At 53.4% G+C, this 15875-nt stretch overlaps 1 protein-coding gene across 9 annotated transcripts in view; it reads right to left on the bottom strand.

Moving 5' to 3' along the window:
- Sptan1 (spectrin alpha, non-erythrocytic 1) overlaps window positions 1-15875 on the bottom strand; it is a 75026-nt gene that overhangs the window by 518 nt on the left and 58633 nt on the right. For 4 of the 9 annotated variants that reach the window (XM_070014767.1, XM_070014758.1, XM_070014759.1 and 1 more), the window contains 19 exons: window positions 15556-15693; window positions 14587-14691; window positions 11464-11672; window positions 10618-10738; window positions 10352-10473; window positions 9948-10080; window positions 8034-8132; window positions 5812-5971; window positions 5350-5426; window positions 4666-4875; window positions 4123-4419; window positions 3877-3989; window positions 3288-3305; window positions 2173-2235; window positions 1256-1310; window positions 641-837; window positions 472-525; window positions 249-395; window positions 16-163 (listed from right to left, as the gene is read on the bottom strand). In XM_070014767.1, coding sequence (XP_069870868.1) covers window positions 16-163; window positions 249-395; window positions 472-525; window positions 641-837; window positions 1256-1310; window positions 2173-2235; window positions 3288-3305; window positions 3877-3989; window positions 4123-4419; window positions 4666-4875; window positions 5350-5426; window positions 5812-5971; window positions 8034-8132; window positions 9948-10080; window positions 10352-10473; window positions 10618-10738; window positions 11464-11672; window positions 14587-14691; window positions 15556-15693 — 2466 coding nt within the window. The remainder of the gene's footprint in view (window positions 1-15; window positions 164-248; window positions 396-471; window positions 526-640; window positions 838-1255; window positions 1311-2172; window positions 2236-3287; window positions 3306-3876; window positions 3990-4122; window positions 4420-4665; window positions 4876-5349; window positions 5427-5811; window positions 5972-8033; window positions 8133-9947; window positions 10081-10351; window positions 10474-10617; window positions 10739-11463; window positions 11673-14586; window positions 14692-15555; window positions 15694-15875) is intronic. The other 5 variants (XM_070014762.1, XM_070014764.1, XM_070014766.1 and 2 more) reach the window with 2 other exon arrangements.

Raw genomic sequence — 15875 nt, 5'->3', positions numbered from 1 at the left:
CTGCCCGGGGCTCACCTGGTAGAGCTCCTCCTTGGTGACGTATGGCTTCCCCTCGGAGCTGAGGGCCCGGAAGGCGCTCTCGATCTCCTCGCTGGACTTGACGTTTTCTGTCTCGCGGCTGATCATGAAGGCCATGTATTCTTGCAGGGAGACGTGGCCATCCCTGAGGGGCACGGGGCGGGCACCGTGAGCAGCCAGGTGGGCAGAGTCCAGGCCTGCTCCGCCCGTCGCCTGTCACCACAGCTTACCTGTTGGGGTCCACGGTGTCCAGGATTGCCTCAAACTCCGGGTCGGGTTCTCCTTCCTCCACCATGGGGAGGTCGTAGCCCAGGGAGCGCAGGCAGGACTTGAACTCCTGGTGGTTCAGTCGGCCAGACTTGTCCTTGTCGAAGTGTCTGTAACAGGGGCCAAGGCTGCTCAGCGCACAGGCCCTGCCGCCCATCTGCCCCACCGGGCCGGGGCCATACTCACTTGAACATCATGCTGAACTCCTTGAGGGCCTCCTCCGTCACCCCTGTCGTGTTCCTGGAAGAATGGCAGTAGTAGGGATGGGGCCCTTCCTTCTGTGCGCCAGCCCTGGCTGCCGTGCCGTGTGACAGTACCAGTACCCCCTCCCCCAGGGCACTCCTCCCTCAGGCACCTGGCCTGGATCTGCTGCTCTAGGTTGTGCTGCATGCGCATGCCCAGCTGGTCCAGCTGGTCCCACTGCTGCGCCAGGCCCACGGTGCTGTGTTCGGTGTACTTGTTGTCCAGGATGAGGGCTTCCTCCATGGCGGCTCCCAGGTCCTCAATCTTCTTGAGCTGGCTTCTCATGGCTCGGATCTCCTGGTGCTTGCGCTGTGGGTAGGGCACAGAAGTGTGGGGACAGGACTCCCCTTCAGGCCCTGTCCAAGTCTGCACAACCTCCCTTCCTCCTGGGAAGGGAACAGCACTGGGGTGAAGTGCAGCAATCCAAATGAGTTGGAAGGAGCCAGCGGGCGGACTTCTGGGCAAGTCTACTGTGGACAGCAAGGCCTTGTGCTTTCCCATGAAGGGCAGCAACCACGGAAGACGTTATTTAGCTCGAGGTGCCTGGCACACACCAGGCAAGAATTCCACCACTTGATTCTCACCTCCAGCCCAAAGACTTTCTCTCAAAGCCCTTGGAGCTTTAAGTAAAGAGAATGAGGCTTTGCCGCCTAAGAGCAGACCTGGTGGGGGCAGGGATGGGGAGGGAGAGGGCTGGCACTGGGCCCAAAGCTCTAGGGTCACTCACTTTGGTAGCCTCCAGCTGGGACTCAAGGGTTCCGGATTCTTCCACCATGCAGGACCTGGACACAGAAGTGCAGTGAGGATGGGGCCTGGCCTCAATGGCCAGCTCAGGATGGACTTTCCTCTGAACAAGGCCCTGAGGAAGCGCTATGCGCAGGCCTGCTCTTCCTAACTGGCCCTGGAGCCAGGTTGGGTCTCCTGGCGTAGAGCCCCTTGGCTCTCTGGGCCTCCAGGGGCCATTTGCAAAGTGGGTTTGTCTCCCGTGGGAGTAGGTGGGCTGCTGGCCTAGCTGGTCACCCTTCTCTGCAGATAACGGCAGGGCCCGCAGTGTGGCGGAGCCTCCTGCAGGTCTGAGTGAGCTGACGGGCTGAGGCGGGACAGGCATCGCTGAGGCCGAACCCTGAACCCGGGCTCTGCCGTCTACACTTAGCCAGGGCCGCGTTCTGAGAGGCAGGTGGGCCTCTGCGCCTGCCCCTCCCCAGGGTAACAGAGTGAGGCCACAGGCTACTGGTGAACGAAGACAACACACGAGTAGGGGTCACGTGCAGGGGCAGGGTCACACGGTGAGCACGGCCTTAGTCTGAGCCCCGTTTCCGCTGTACCCACGTTTGCCGTGGCTCACCCGTGTGAGCCCAGCAAGCCAGGGCAAGCCTTAGAGATGCCCAAGTTCAAAGTGCTCCAGCAAGGCAAGGCACCTCGACCCCTCCTACCCCAGCAGGCGAGACTCAGGCAGGCCCCGTCCCCAGGGAAAAGGACGCCCCAGGACCTGGGGCAGGAGGCAGGGCCAGTGCAGTGGAGGGGACAGACCCTCCTCCCAAGCGGCCAGGGCATGGGTTAGTCAGAAAGCAGAGCCGCCTGGGAAGTCCAGAGTGCATTGGTAAAACCACAGTGAGGGAAGAAGAGAAATAAGAGGAGAAAAACCTTCCAGACAGATCATCCCCAACTTCATACTGATAGACACGAATGACCCGACGGTATGCTATGCTATGCAAAGAAAAGAAACCAAATGAATACACCAGAGGGGGCGAGGCAAGAGCACACGAGACACGCGCCACGAGGCCCAAGCTGGCAGCGCACAGGCAAGGGGACCCTGCCACCGGGTGGGAAGCAGGAAGTGGCCTGGTGGCCCACCCTGGGGCAGGTCACGAGGGCACTGGGCCAGGCGGGACAGGGCTTGAGAGGAGCCACAGGGGAGGGGGCACGGCACAGCGCACACAAGACCAGAGCAGCAGACAGCGCGTGAGGGCAGAGCCTGTGCCCCAGCCACGGGCGGCGGCGGGATGCTGCTGTTCTCTCCTTCCTGCCCTGACTGGTTTGGGAAGCTCTCTCCCATTAGCAGCTTTATGCCCCTGACGCATGTATTTGCCATCTGCAGACCTTTTGGGGGCCAGCTAGGCCATTCTGGCTCAGTGAGCCTGGCCTATATGGTAGGCCTGGGCTTTGCAAAGAGGCCACTGCCAGAATCGGGGACAGCCCTGCAACGTTCTGGGCTCCTCCAAGCCCTGTCTCCATCCCCCATTGTAACAACGGGAGTCCCTGCCTTCTGCTAGGGCTCTGAGCTCTGGGGCAGCTGGGGTACTGTACAGCTCCCCACTGCACCCAGCCCGAGTCCTCAGCTCTGTCAGCAGCCTCATGCCCATTGACCATCTAGGGATACTATGGTCTCTGGGGACACACTGGGGAAACAGGCAGAGGAGGCTGATGAATCCCAGTAACCCAACAGACATGGCATTCCTGGAGTCTTTGGACTCGGCTCTGGCCTCCTTGCCCAGCGCGTCCCCACCTGCAGGGACAGGAGCCACGGGCAAGGTGAGAGTGGCACCCCGCCTGGCGGCCACAGCAGGCTTCATAGGACAGGGGCTGCAGGGAGGGCACGCGCTGCTTGTCAGGTGACAGGGACAAGGGGGGCAGGATCCTATCGGGATCCTCTGCAAGCCAGGCCACAGGGGATGAGGGGCACGGGGGGACGAGGGGCACAGGGAACAAGCACACGAGACCACCACACCACGAGCCCGGAAAAAGAAGACAATATTAACCCATCGAGGAGGTACGTTCTGTGCGGATCCGAGCAGCCATGACACGTGGGGTCCGGAGGCAGCGGCAAGTGGGAGGAGGGGACAGAGAGAAGACAGAAAAACAAAACCAACAACATCAGTACCATCCTGCCATCAGCTGTGCCAATGTTGCCCAATTCCTGCTGGGGCCAGTCAGGGGCCATGCACAGTCCCAGATGTCGCCTCAGTTGGGACTTCTGTCAGCTTTGCTTTAGGGAGATGAACCACAGCGTGTCTACAGCAGTCTATACTTTCACCCCGCAGCACGCTGGTCTCTGGCTTTTGTGTAATGGAATGTAACAGGGCTGGAGCTTAGGGCCTCACACTCCTACCACAGCTCCACTTTTGGCTTTGTGTTAAGATAAATGGAGATAAGAATCTCAGGAGTTGTCTGCCCGGGCTGGCTTTGAACCTCCATCCTCAGATCCCAGCCTCCTGGGTAGTTAAGAGTGTAGGTGACTGGTGTGAGCCGCCAGTGCCCTGCAGAACTCTGGGTGCTAGGCAGCTGGAGGCCTGTGGGTGTAGCCTCCGGGACCAGAGCTCTCCCCAGCCCATCCCACAGAGCAGGCACCTGGTCTCTTGGATCCACTGGTGGAAGGCATTGGCATGTTGGGCAAACTCCTGGCGCAGCTTGTCATTTTCCTCCTGCCGCCTCTGCTCCTTCTGCAGCTCCAGCTCTCGCTCCTAGGACCAAAGGGATCTGGTCTCAGATGGCTGAGTGGAGATGTGGCCCCAGGTCTGGGAGCTGGTCTGAATGCTGGGAGGGGTAGGGGTAAGGCTGAGAAGCCAGGCAGCAAGTGCTTGGGGGCAGGCCCACCTTGATGATTTTCTGCAGGTTCCTCCAGGTCTCCTCCAAGGCCTCCATGGTGAACCAGGTGTAGGGGTTGGAGGCCACACGGAAGCTCTTAATCTGACGGTCCAGCTCAGCCAGCTGGTTGAAGTCAGCCTGCGCGGAGCTGAGGGAGGAGCGGAAAGCATCATGGGCCTCGCGCAAAGCTTTGATTTCTTCTAAGGAGTTGCAGCGGACAGGGTCGGTCAGGTCCTCCTCAGCATTTTCAAACCAGCTGTTAAAGGCAGACGCTTTTTTGGCGAAGGTCAGGAAGAGGTCTTCCACCTGGAAGCAGAAGAGGGGAGTCAGGAGTCAGCAGGGCAGAGCGCACGTGGCTCGTGAGAGTCAGGCTCTGCTCAGCTCCGCTCGCTGCTGCTTCCTCTCACTGGGGAGCAACTCCAAGAGGGCAGAGGGTCTGTGTGCCTTGGTTTCGGCCCACTCCAGGCCCGTGCTTCCTCACAGGACCATGGCACTGCACGGCAGAAGGGGGGGGGGGTCAGGTCTGCCATCCCTGCCAATAGGCCCTCTCACCTTGCGGAAATGACTCTGGGCCTCCAGAAGCTTCTTTTTCCGGGTGGCTGAGTTGGCCAGCAGCTGGCTCCATCTCTTCATGAGGGAGGCATGCCGAGCCTCAATCGCCTTCGACTGGATGTGCTTGGCGGCCAGCAGTTGGTCTTTGAGGGCTGTGATGTTGGCAATGCCCTCCTGCTGGAAGGCCTGCAGGCCGGCATCGAATGTTTCCTGCGAGAAGCGAGAAGGTGATTTGTGGCGACAGCAATGGGGCTGGCTGTGTTCTTCGCAGTGCCCTGGCTCAGCTGGCACAAGCATGGCCCCCAGGCATTCATGGCAGCCAGTCTGGAGCCGCCCCCCGCCTTGCCTTGCCTTGCCTCAGACTGGGTTCCTCTCTTTCTCAGCACCCAGGCTCGGAGTATCTGCCATGAGAGGCCCTGCCACGTGATCACCTTTGGTTTATTCATCTATGGCTGCGCCTAAGGAGGCCTGTCCAACTGACAGAGGTGTCCCTTGTACCCGAGACCACGGTGCCCAGCCCCGAGTCCCCCACAAGCCTCCATGCAGATGCACGGTGATGCTCTGCTCCCCCAGTTGTTCTGGAAGCTCTGGGATGAGAGCTACCTGTCTATCGGAATGCTGGGTGCTAGGAGATGGGGTTGCCAGTGATTTCAGCCCACCAATCAGGAGAATAGTCAAACTCACCTGCTTGGTGAGGAGTGTTTGGACTGAAGATAGGTCTCGGCCATAATCGTCTGTCTTCAAACTGTTCTCCTTTTCACCTAGAAAACCAAGCGTAACTTTCCACCCCTTCCTGTGCAAGAGAAACTGGAAAGGAATACCACAGAACTGACACGGACGTGACTTCCTCTGCTCCAGCCCCTGACACAGCACTCAGGGCCTCATTCTTGTGCCGTGAGAGGTCCTCCTAACTTGGAGGTCACGTTGACCCCAATAACAGAATCCAGTGCCCTGCAGGGCCTGGAGAGAGCTTGGCTGGGACAGCCCGTGTGGCTCTGATGGCCCACTCTGTTGGGGTGCACCTATCACTGTCAGGCCTCAGTGTTAGGATGGCTCCCAGCGGAGGGCCAGCTGCATGGGAACATACCACCCATCACGGTAGCCTGGGGAGGAGGAGACACTTTGGGCCTTGCCAAGGCTGCTCACCGATCCAGGACTCCACCACGTCAGCCTTCCAGTTGAACTGAAGGAAGGCTGAATTCTCATCCAGCTTTGCCTTCCTCTGGGCCGCAGCCTTCTCCAGGTCAGACACCTTCCCGTTCAGGCCCTTCATCTTTGAAGAGATGTTCTCCTCGTGGTGATTGTTCTATTTAGGGACAAAAGCATGGTGAGCCTCCCTTTTCTCCCTGAGCCCTGAGAGAATCTTATTTCCAATTAACCACCAAAAAGCCGGAAGTGGCGCTGTTGCTCAAGTGGTAGAGCACTAGCCTTGAGCTGAAGAGCTGAGGGACAGCATCCAGGCCCAGAGTTCAAACCCCATGATAAGACAAAAACCAAAACCAAAACACAATTTGAAAATATATATAGGCTACCCCAGAATTTTAAGAGAAATCTGGGGAGAAGAAAACTTGAGGCTAAGAAATGAAGCGCTAAAGAACAGTCACAGTTGGCACTGATGGCTCACACCTGTATCACAGCTATTCAGGAGGCTGAGACCTAGAAAATCATGGTTCAAAGTGAGTCCAGGCAGAAAAGTCAGTGAGACTCCATCCAAAGTGCTGAACAAGAGTTGTGACTCGGGGGTCTGGGAAGGTGGCTCAGTGGTAGAGCGCTTGACTTGCATGCCTGAGGCCCTGGGTTCGATTCCTCAGCACCACATAAGCAAAAAGAAAAAAGCTGGAAGTGGCGCTGTGGCTCAAGTGGTAGAGTGCTAGCCTTGAGCTGAAGAGCTGAGGGACAGCGCCCAGGCCCAGAGTTCAAGCCCCACGACCGGACCCAAAAAAAAAAAAAAAAGAAAAGAAAGAAAAAAAAAAAGAGTTGTGGCTTAACTGGTCACACACTACCCTGAGATCTGAGGATCATGGTTTGAAGTGAGCCCAGTCAGAAAAGTCCCCGTGAGACTCTTATCTCCAATGAATCACTCACAAACTGGAAGCGGAACTGTGGCTCAAAGTGGCAGAGCACTAGCCTTGAGCAAAAGAGCTCAGGGACAGCAGCCCACAACCACACACATACACACACAGCAAGTGAGTGACAGCTCATGGCCTACAGTTTAAGCCTTAGCACCAACACACACAAATAAAAATCCACTCACCTCACAGCTCTCTCCTGGGGGGGAGCCTTGTGTCTGAGAGGAGTTTCACACTGGTTCATGCTGAGCAGGACCAGAATGAAAGTTCTCTAATGATCTGGATTTTTTTTCTTTTTTTTTTTGTGTCCAGTCCTGGGGCCTGAACTCTGGGCCTGGGCGCTGTCCCTCAGCTCTTCAGCTCAAGGCTAGTGCTCTACCACTTGAGTCACAGCGCCACTTCTGGGTTTTTTCTTTTTTGCTTATGTGGTGCTGAGGAATCGAACCCAGGGCCTCAGGCATGCAAGGCAAGAGCTCTACCTCTGAGCCAACTTCCCAGCCCTTTTTTTTTTTTTTTCTAGTCTTGGAGTTTGAACTCAGGGTCTGGGTACTGTCCTGGAGCTTTTTTTACTCAAGGCTAGTGCTCTACCACTTGAGCCACAGATCTACTTCCGGTTTTCTGCTGCTTAATTTTCCTGCCCAGGCTGGCTTCAAACTGCAGTCCTTAGACCTCAGCCTCCTGAAGGGCTAGGATTACATGTGTGAGCAACTGGCACCTGGCTCTGTTTTGCATAGTTTTTACAAGTTCTAAAAAGAGGCTCTGGGCTGAGAATGTGGCTTAGTTGTAGAGTAATTGCCTAGCGTGCATGAAGCCTTGGGTTCAATTTCTCAGAAGCACATAAACAGAAAAAGCTCGAAGTAGCACTATAGCTCAAGTAGTAGAGTGCTAGCCTTGAGCAAAAGAAGCTCAGGGACAGAATCCAGGCCCTGAGTTCAAGCCTCAGGACTGGCAAAAAAAAAAAAAAAGAGGTTCGATTACTGAGAAGTCATTTTGAGAGTTCTAATAAGCACCTCAGAAGTGTGACTACCTGGCTCAGCACTTACGCGTCTGTTTGGGGTAGAACTTGGGAGCATCTGTTGTGCTCTCCACACGGACCTGTCTGGAGAACACGACAGGTGACAGACAGGAGGGGCACTAAGAACCTTCCCAAAGGGCCAGGCTCCTTTTTTTTTTTTTTTTTAAATAAGGATTTTAGTATAACAGGGACCAGTAGGGAGAAATAGAAAAAGAAACATTTCCTGCTCCTGCAGGAAGTGTGAGTTAAAGCCTCAAAATGGCAGCTGCTGGCCGCAGGCTCACCTTCTTAATAAGGTCTTGTCCGTTGGTGCACACATCATTCACACGATCCTTGTGGACAGTGAAATCCGTTTCAAAAGCTTCGTGTTTCTTCAGTAAGCCCTGGAATGGAACAGCAGGTCAGCCACTGAGTGCATGGGATGGGGCGGGGCAGAGGCTGGGATCCTCATCCCAGCCTTTCCTCAGGGATCCGGTGTCCTTTCCGTCTAGATCACCAGAAATGAAGTTGCAAAGCAATGACTTACTTGGCACATCTTGCAAGGAACCCGCAGGCCTTCCTTCTTGTACCCTGGGCCCTGGAGGCAAGGCCCTCCTTGCTCCTTCTGGGGGACTGTGACCTCACCACATCCCGCCTCACTCATCCTGACGAGAGCAGGGCCACCTCACACCACTGTCTAGAGCTAAGGGACACAGGACCCTGGGGATGGGCAGCATCTCCTGAGCAGGAGAGCAGGAAACTCAGGCTGCCCTGGGGCTGCCTCTGGACCAGGGTAGGGGAAAGTTGGGTGGGATGCCCTCTAACACCCTGCAGCCTGGAGCAGCCTCCTGGAGGAGGAGAAGCCTAGTGGAGGGGGCAGAGAAGGCCTATCCAAAAGCCAGGCCTGCCTTGTGTGAACGAAGTTGCCTGAAAAATGCCAGGTAGAAGCTGCCTAGGAAATGCCCACCAAGCCACGGACTAGAGGGCAAGAAGAATGGTTGCTGCTTTTAGCCACCAAGTTTCGGGTGGGATGTGATTGATAACGTTACCACTTCAGGGAGTTGCTATGGCTGTGCCACAGTTGCTTAGCTGTGCTCTCATTTCTAGGCCTGAGGAATTTGGAGTAGGTCTTTGAAGATGGAATGTGCAAGTTAACATGAGCTGATGAAGGGTAACACATGGCCATGATTACATCCTGGCACTGGGGTTTGAACAAAGGGCCTTGTGCTTGTTAGGCACTGCTCTTCCACTGACCACCCGACCATTATCTGCTGAATCATCTACCAATAGGACTGATACCCTTAAAAAGGGAAACCTGGAGCCTGAGTGCACTAGCTTACATCTAAAATCCTAGCTATTCAGGAAGCTGAGATCTGAGGAAAGTCCTTGAGACTTTTTTTTGGGGGGTACGTTCATGGGGCCTGAATTCTGGGCCTGGGCGCTGTCCCTCAGCTCTTCAGCTCAAGGCTAGCACTCTACCACTTGAGCCATAGTGCCACTTCCGACTTTTTTCTTTTTTGGTCATGTGGTGCTGAGGAATCGAACCCAGGGCCTCAGGCATGCAAGGCAAGCGCTCTACCACTGAGCCAACTTCCCAGCCCGTCCTTGAGACTCTTATCTCTAACTATCAAAAAAGCCAGAAGTGGAGCTATGGTTCAAGTGGTAGAAAACTAGCCTTGAGTACAAAATATGCTCAGGGACAGCACCCAAGTCGAGTTCAAGCCCAGAACCCACACTAAAAACCAAAAAACCCCAAAACCCGAGCGCCGGTTGCTCATATCTGTAATTCTAGCTACTCAGGAGGCTGAGACCTAAGGATTTCATCTGGAAGCCAGCCAGGCGGGCAAGAAAGTCCATGAGATGCATATCTCTAACTACCAGAAAACTGGAAGTGACACTGTGGCTTAAAGTGGTAGAGCCCTAGACTTGAGCAGAAGAGCTCAGAGACAGCACCCAGGGCCCCAACGATAGACTTCCCCGTCCTCCTAAAAAAAGGGTAATCTGGACACAGCAGGGAATGTTAAATAGACCCAGAGGAAGAGAGCCACGTAGAAAGAGGCAGAGACTGGAGCACTGCCACCAGAAAGTTCGAGAATCAGGAAAGAGGTCTTGTCTACCACTGTGCAGAGCACAGGCTGCACATCAGGATTTCAGCTTCCGCGCATCAGGATGGTGGGCAGAAGCATTGTGTTTGTGGCATCGTCCTCACTTTTCCTGACCTGGATAGCAGCAAGCGTGTCTCCGTAATCCTCGCTGGCCACCAGGGTCATTTTCTCATTGATCCAGGCTTCTTCCTCTTCCACATTGGCTACAAACTGCTGATATTCCAGGGATTCCTCTAGCCGCTGACCCCTATTTCCCCAAAATAGAAAAACACACCAGTCACAATGCTGTCGGCAATTGCGCTTGGTGCTCACAAAGGTGGGGCATGTAGACGGCTGCTATGTTTATGGGGCAGCAGACAGGTGCTCCTCACGCGGGAAACCGCAGCCATAGCTGGGTCCATACCCAAGGCCTACTGGAGGGAGCAACTGTTTGTGTATGCCCTGGAAGGGGCCAAGGAGCCGGCAGAAGACCCGGGCCTTGTCCTCCACACCCAAGAGCTCTGTGGACAGAGGCTCACCGTGCTGCTGCCAGCTGCTTCAGCTCTTTCCAGTGCTCCACGAACTGGGCCAGGCGCTGCTGGATCTCCTCCTGCCCGATGGTGTTGTCATCAGACAGCTTCTTCCCTGTGTCCAGGACGCCCTGACACGCAACAACAGTGACCAGTGAGCAGTGCTTCCAGGAAGGGCCCTAACCTTCCATTCTCCACTTCTTCATGCAAGTGAGATATGTCCATAGCTGGCCCCTCTTCCACCCCTCTGCCCGTGAGGAAGGCACCGTCCGCACCTGGATGGCGGGCTCGTGGGCAGCCAGTTCCGCCTCCAGGCGTTTGTGCTTCTTCCTCAGGTTCTGCACACCCGTGAGGTCTCGGCCATAGTCCTCGGAGCTCACGAGCAGCTTCTTCTCCCTGGAAAAGAGCTGGTCAGTCTGCACCTCCTTCCTCACCCACATCCACCAATCTCTCTGGAAAAATCCTGGGCTGTTTCTTGCAAAGGTGAGTCCAGCCAGGAGCCTCCATTGGTGGCACATCTGTCCATGGGTACTATCTCATTTGTGTCCCGGTTCCGCAGGGGGTAGGCACTGCTTTGGGCACAGGGGTACCTCTGGCACTGAACCAGTTAGCCATGTATCATCGTTATGCACAGAATGTATAGCTTAGAGGTGGAATTCAGGATCTGGTGTTTGTTAGGCAGGTGCTCTACTGCTTAGCCCATGCCTCTGCCTAAAGGTAGGTGTGTGTGCGTGTATACATATGTGTATATGTATATATAAAATACTTTCAAGGTTGTAAGGAATGCATTAGGAGAGGAGCTAGTCCTGAAAGTGGCCTGTTCACATGCAATATTATTTGGGAGACTCATATTTTGGGGAGTGGGGATTAGAAAAAAATATCCAACTCCCCTTGTAGAAACGGTCTTCTCAGATTTGACGTAAGTCCATCAACTTTCCCTGTGGCCAAAAGGTAGTAGGGTCTACTGTGACACCAGGGTCACCACTGGAAAAACTGAGCGTAGGGCGCTAGGGACTTGAGTGGCTAGATTCCTGTCTCCCACAGACCCAAGGGCCTAAGACTCCTGCCTCTCCTGCTGCCTGTGCAAACAGCCCGGAGCTCTGTGCCACAGCAACACGTACTTGATCCAGGACTCCTCATCATCCATGTCCCGGAAGAACTGGTGCAGGCGGTGGGACTCGCTGAGCTTGGCGCGCCGGGAGGCCGCCATGCTCTTGATCTTCTGGAAGCGCCCATTGATGGTGTCCCGCTTCTCCTTCACTTGGGAGGTGTCAAAGGCACTGCTGGTCATCAGGCTGTCTGCCTGGCTGTTCAGGTCCTTCAAGCGATCCTGGGGGGTGGTGGGTTGAGAACAGGAGTGAGAAGCCTGGATCTTGCAGGAGTAACTGCTTACAAGTAAAAACATAGGTATCCCGAGCACTTGTCCCAAGTGGACGCAGTGAGGTCAAAATGATTTTCACAGTGACCTAAGACATGACCTGCTGGTTTCACTGTGTAACACTGGTACTGGTGGCACAAAGGCAGTGAGTGAGGAGGGCCAGCACCTGGGCATGCAGCCAGGCAGCAGCAGACACATTTCACATAGACTGGCCTTCATTTTAGTTTAAGTGTTTTGAGGGGAGAACTCAGAGCCTTGTGTTCTACGCTATAGGCCCGATGGTCCTGAAACCATTCTATAGTAAGAAACAAGGTTAATTTTATTATTTATCTGTGCCTGTTTTACTTGAAAGAGGGTACCCAACAGATATTTTGTTGAGAATAATGAATTATATTCCTAATGATAAAACTCAAACTTGTGGAGAAAATGACAGCTGTGGAGAATTCCTATTCACCACCATGAGTCTGAGAGCTTCCCAAAACAAAAATAATTTCACTGATGAGATTGGTGAGTATGTTGAGAATGTGATACCAAGTTTTGGTTATCACACTTGTGCCAACATTTAGAACCAACCCACACCTCACTGAACCAGCACTTACTGATTACCGCTATGCCAACAGTCTTGTAGTATAACAAAATGAAGGTGGCCAGTGGATTTGAATAGAGTGGAGTAGGTAAAACCAGGTTTCAGAGCCCATTCTGTAATGAGCCTTTGAAAAACTACAGATACAAAGCCATATTTACACACTGCGCAGCAGCAGAAGAGGGGACCCAGTGACTGGAACTCAAGTACCCTCTCCTCCCTCTCAGTAACCTGTATCTTGTGAGACACAATGTAGCACTACAAACTGAGCTCAGAGCAGCCAAAAAAACCCAGATGTCTCCTACCAAGCTGATTAGAGATCCGCTAATATGTGATTGATGTCACTCTTCTCATTCCTTTTTTTAAGTCTGTCATGGGGCTTGAACTCTGGGCCTGGGCGCTGTCCCTCAGCTCTTCAGCTCAGGCTAGCGCTCTACCACTTGAGCCACAGCGCTGCTTCCCGTTTTCTGGTAGTATATTGGAGATAAAGAGTCTCATGAACTTTTCTGCTCGGGCTGGCCTTTGAACTGAGATTCTCAGATCTCAGCCTCCTGAGTAGCTAGGATTATAGGTGTGAGACACTGGTGCTGGGTTCCTTTTTGTCATTTGAAAATGTTCATGCTGGGTGCCGGTGGCTCATGCCTATAATTCTATCTATTCAGGAGGCTTAAGATTTCTGGCTTGTGGTTTGAACCCAGCTCAGGCAGGAAAATCTGTGAAACTCTTTTTTTGTTGGTTGTGGGGCTTGAACTCTGGGCCCGAGCGCTGTCCCTCAGCTCTTCAGCTCAAGGCAAGCGCTCTACCACTTGAGCTACAGCGCCACTTCCGGTTTTCTGGTGGTTATTTGAGATAAAAGTCTCACTGACTTTTCCTGCCCTGGCTGGCTCTGAATCTCAATCCTTAGATCCAAGCCTCCTTAATAGCAAGGATTACAGGCATGAGCCAGCAGCACCTGGCTTCGTGAAACTCTTTTTTTTTTTTTTTTTTTCTTTTTTTGGGTCCGGTCGTGGGACCTGAACTCTGGGCCTGGGCGCTGTCCCTCAGCTCTTCAGCTCAAGGCTAGCGCTCTACCACTTGAGCCACAGTGCCACTTCCAGCTTTTTCTGCTTTGCATGCAAGGTAAGCGCTCTACCACTGAGCCACCTTCCCAGCCCCTGTGAAACTCTTATCTACAACTAAATTACAGAAAAAACTGAAGTGGCACTGTGGCTCAAATGATATGTCCAGGTTCAGAGTTAAGGCCTAGAACCAGCCCAAAACAAAAACAAAAATTCATAATTTACTTTTTTTTTCTTTTTTCTTGTTGTCTTGTCTGTTGTGGGGCCTGAATTCTGGGCCTGGGCGCTGTCCCCTCAGCTCTTCCTAGCACTCTACCACTTGAACCACAGTGCCACTTCCTGCTTTTTATGTGGTGCTGAGGAATTGAATCCAGGTAAGCACTCTACCACTGAACCACCTTCCCAGGCCTACTCTTGATTTTTTTTTTTTTTTTTTTTTTTTTTTTTTGTCGGTCGTGGGGCTTGAACTCTGGGCCTGGGCGCTGTCCCTCAGCTCTTCAGCTCAAGGCGAGCGCTCTACCACTTGAGCTACAGCGCCACTTCCGGTTTTCTGGTGGTTTATTGGAGATAGGAGTCTCACAGTCTCTCCTGCCCGGGCTGGCTTTGAACCGCGATCCTCAGATCTCAGCCTCCTGAGTAGCTAGGATTACAGGCGTGAGCCACCAGCGCCCGGCTACTCTTGATTTTTGAGAGAAGGTCTCACTATGGAATCCAGGCTGGCCTAAACTCTATCCATCTATCCTTCTGCTTCAGCTTCTTAAGTGTTGGGAATATAGGTGTGCCCACAATGGCTAGCTCTTTCCTTTTCCTTCTGATGTTCATAAAAATGTTAAACCATAAAACTCTAGTATTAATATTTCCATTTTAATGTTAACTTTTCATTTTTAATTAATTCTCAAGATGCATAAACAAAATCCCTAGGGGTGTGAATTGTTAAGAATACAATGGCAGCCAGGTGCTGGTGGCTCACGCCTGTAATCCTAGCTACCCAGGAGGCTGAGATCTGAGGATCACAGTTCAAAGCCAGCCAAGCAGGAAAGTCTGTGAGATTCTTATCTCCAATAAACCATTAGAAACCCAGAAGTGGCGCTGTGGCTCAAGTGGTAGAGTGCTAGCCTTGAGCTGAAGAGCTGAGGGATAGTGCCCAGGCCCAGAGTTCAAGTCCCATGGCCAAAAAGAAAGAATACAATGGCAATACCCAATGTGAGAACTAATGCAGTCTTACCTCATGGGCTGATATGTCCGCCTCCAGAAGCTGGTGCTTTTTCAGCAAGTTGTTGACAGAAGCCAGGTCTTTGCCATAATCTTCAGATGCCAGAAGCGCCTCCACCTGGCATTGGAGATGCCAAAGGAAAGGCCATTGTGTGGGCCATATGCAGTGTTGTGGGAAAGCAAGGATGCCCAAGTGTGCTAGGTCAGTCTGCCTGGCGTGACTCTCCTCATGTGTGAGGTCAGTGCAACTCTAGAGCTTACTAATGGAAAAGACAGGGTAGAGGCCCAGGCCTCAGGTTTTTCTGGTGCCGTAGGGCAGAGAGAAGAGTCAGGCCACTGTGCTGCAGCCAAAGCCAAGGACCAGAACTGTGAGCCACAATGGCATACAACAATGCTCACTGCTATACCTTTTACCCCCAAAACAAGGCTGGGGCTATGCAAATATCCACAGGATGGGAATACTCAAAGATGGCAGATCTCTTTGAGGGACTTACCGGGCTCTCAAATGTCTGAGAAGTTTTAGTGACCTGGGATAACATCCCTTACATACTAATGAAACAATATTGCAAATTCAGCTATATAAATTATATCCTACAAGCATCCACCAAAGTATACCCTGAGTCTGAGATGCGAATAGTGGTGGTATCTAAGCATGTCTTTGTTTATATTCTCTCTACTGTCTCAATTTCCTGCGTGGAGAGTTCCACATTATCTGGCTCTGACTCCTTGCTCCTTCAGTTCTGTCTTGGCACAGGTTTGTCAGAGCTGCCTGTCGGCCAAACTCCACCTCTCTTCCCTGCAAGAGGGGGCTGAGGTCTGGTCTCACTCTAAACCAGCTTTCTTCTCTAAATATACATTCCTTCCACCCTTACGTGCCTTCCAGCAAACCAGAGAGCTCCCGCTGAGCATCTGTGTCCAAAGGCACCTGCTGAGCTGGGTCTGCCTTCTCACCAGCTGGGGCCTGCCCCGGGGCCCCCATTACCTCAGAGAGCCAGAAGTCAAAGTCCTTGATGCCAGTGTTGAAGTTCTGCTGCTTGTTGGCCTCTTTCAGCTTCTGGCTCTTCTCAGCTGACTTCTGTACCAGGAACTGCCACTGGTCAGCCAGGGCAGCCAGGCGGGCCTGCAGAAGCAAGGGGAGCCATGCAGGATGGAAAGGTTACAAAGAGGAAACAGAACTGGTCACAGGAGCCCTCGGCCCTGCATTCCCCATCTATAACAGCCTGGTGCCATTTATGTCCTCAAGCCTGTTCTGGAGGCCTCATCCAGTGGATGCTGCCGCTCCTCTTGGGGCCAGCAGGAGTC

Source organism: Dipodomys merriami, unplaced genomic scaffold (genome assembly GCF_024711535.1).
Source record: "Dipodomys merriami isolate MVZ:Mamm:240054 unplaced genomic scaffold, mDipMer1.0.p SCAF_11, whole genome shotgun sequence".
In the NCBI taxonomy this organism is placed as follows: domain Eukaryota; kingdom Metazoa; phylum Chordata; class Mammalia; order Rodentia; family Heteromyidae; genus Dipodomys; species Dipodomys merriami.
This window is presented reverse-complemented; position numbering and strand designations above follow the sequence as displayed.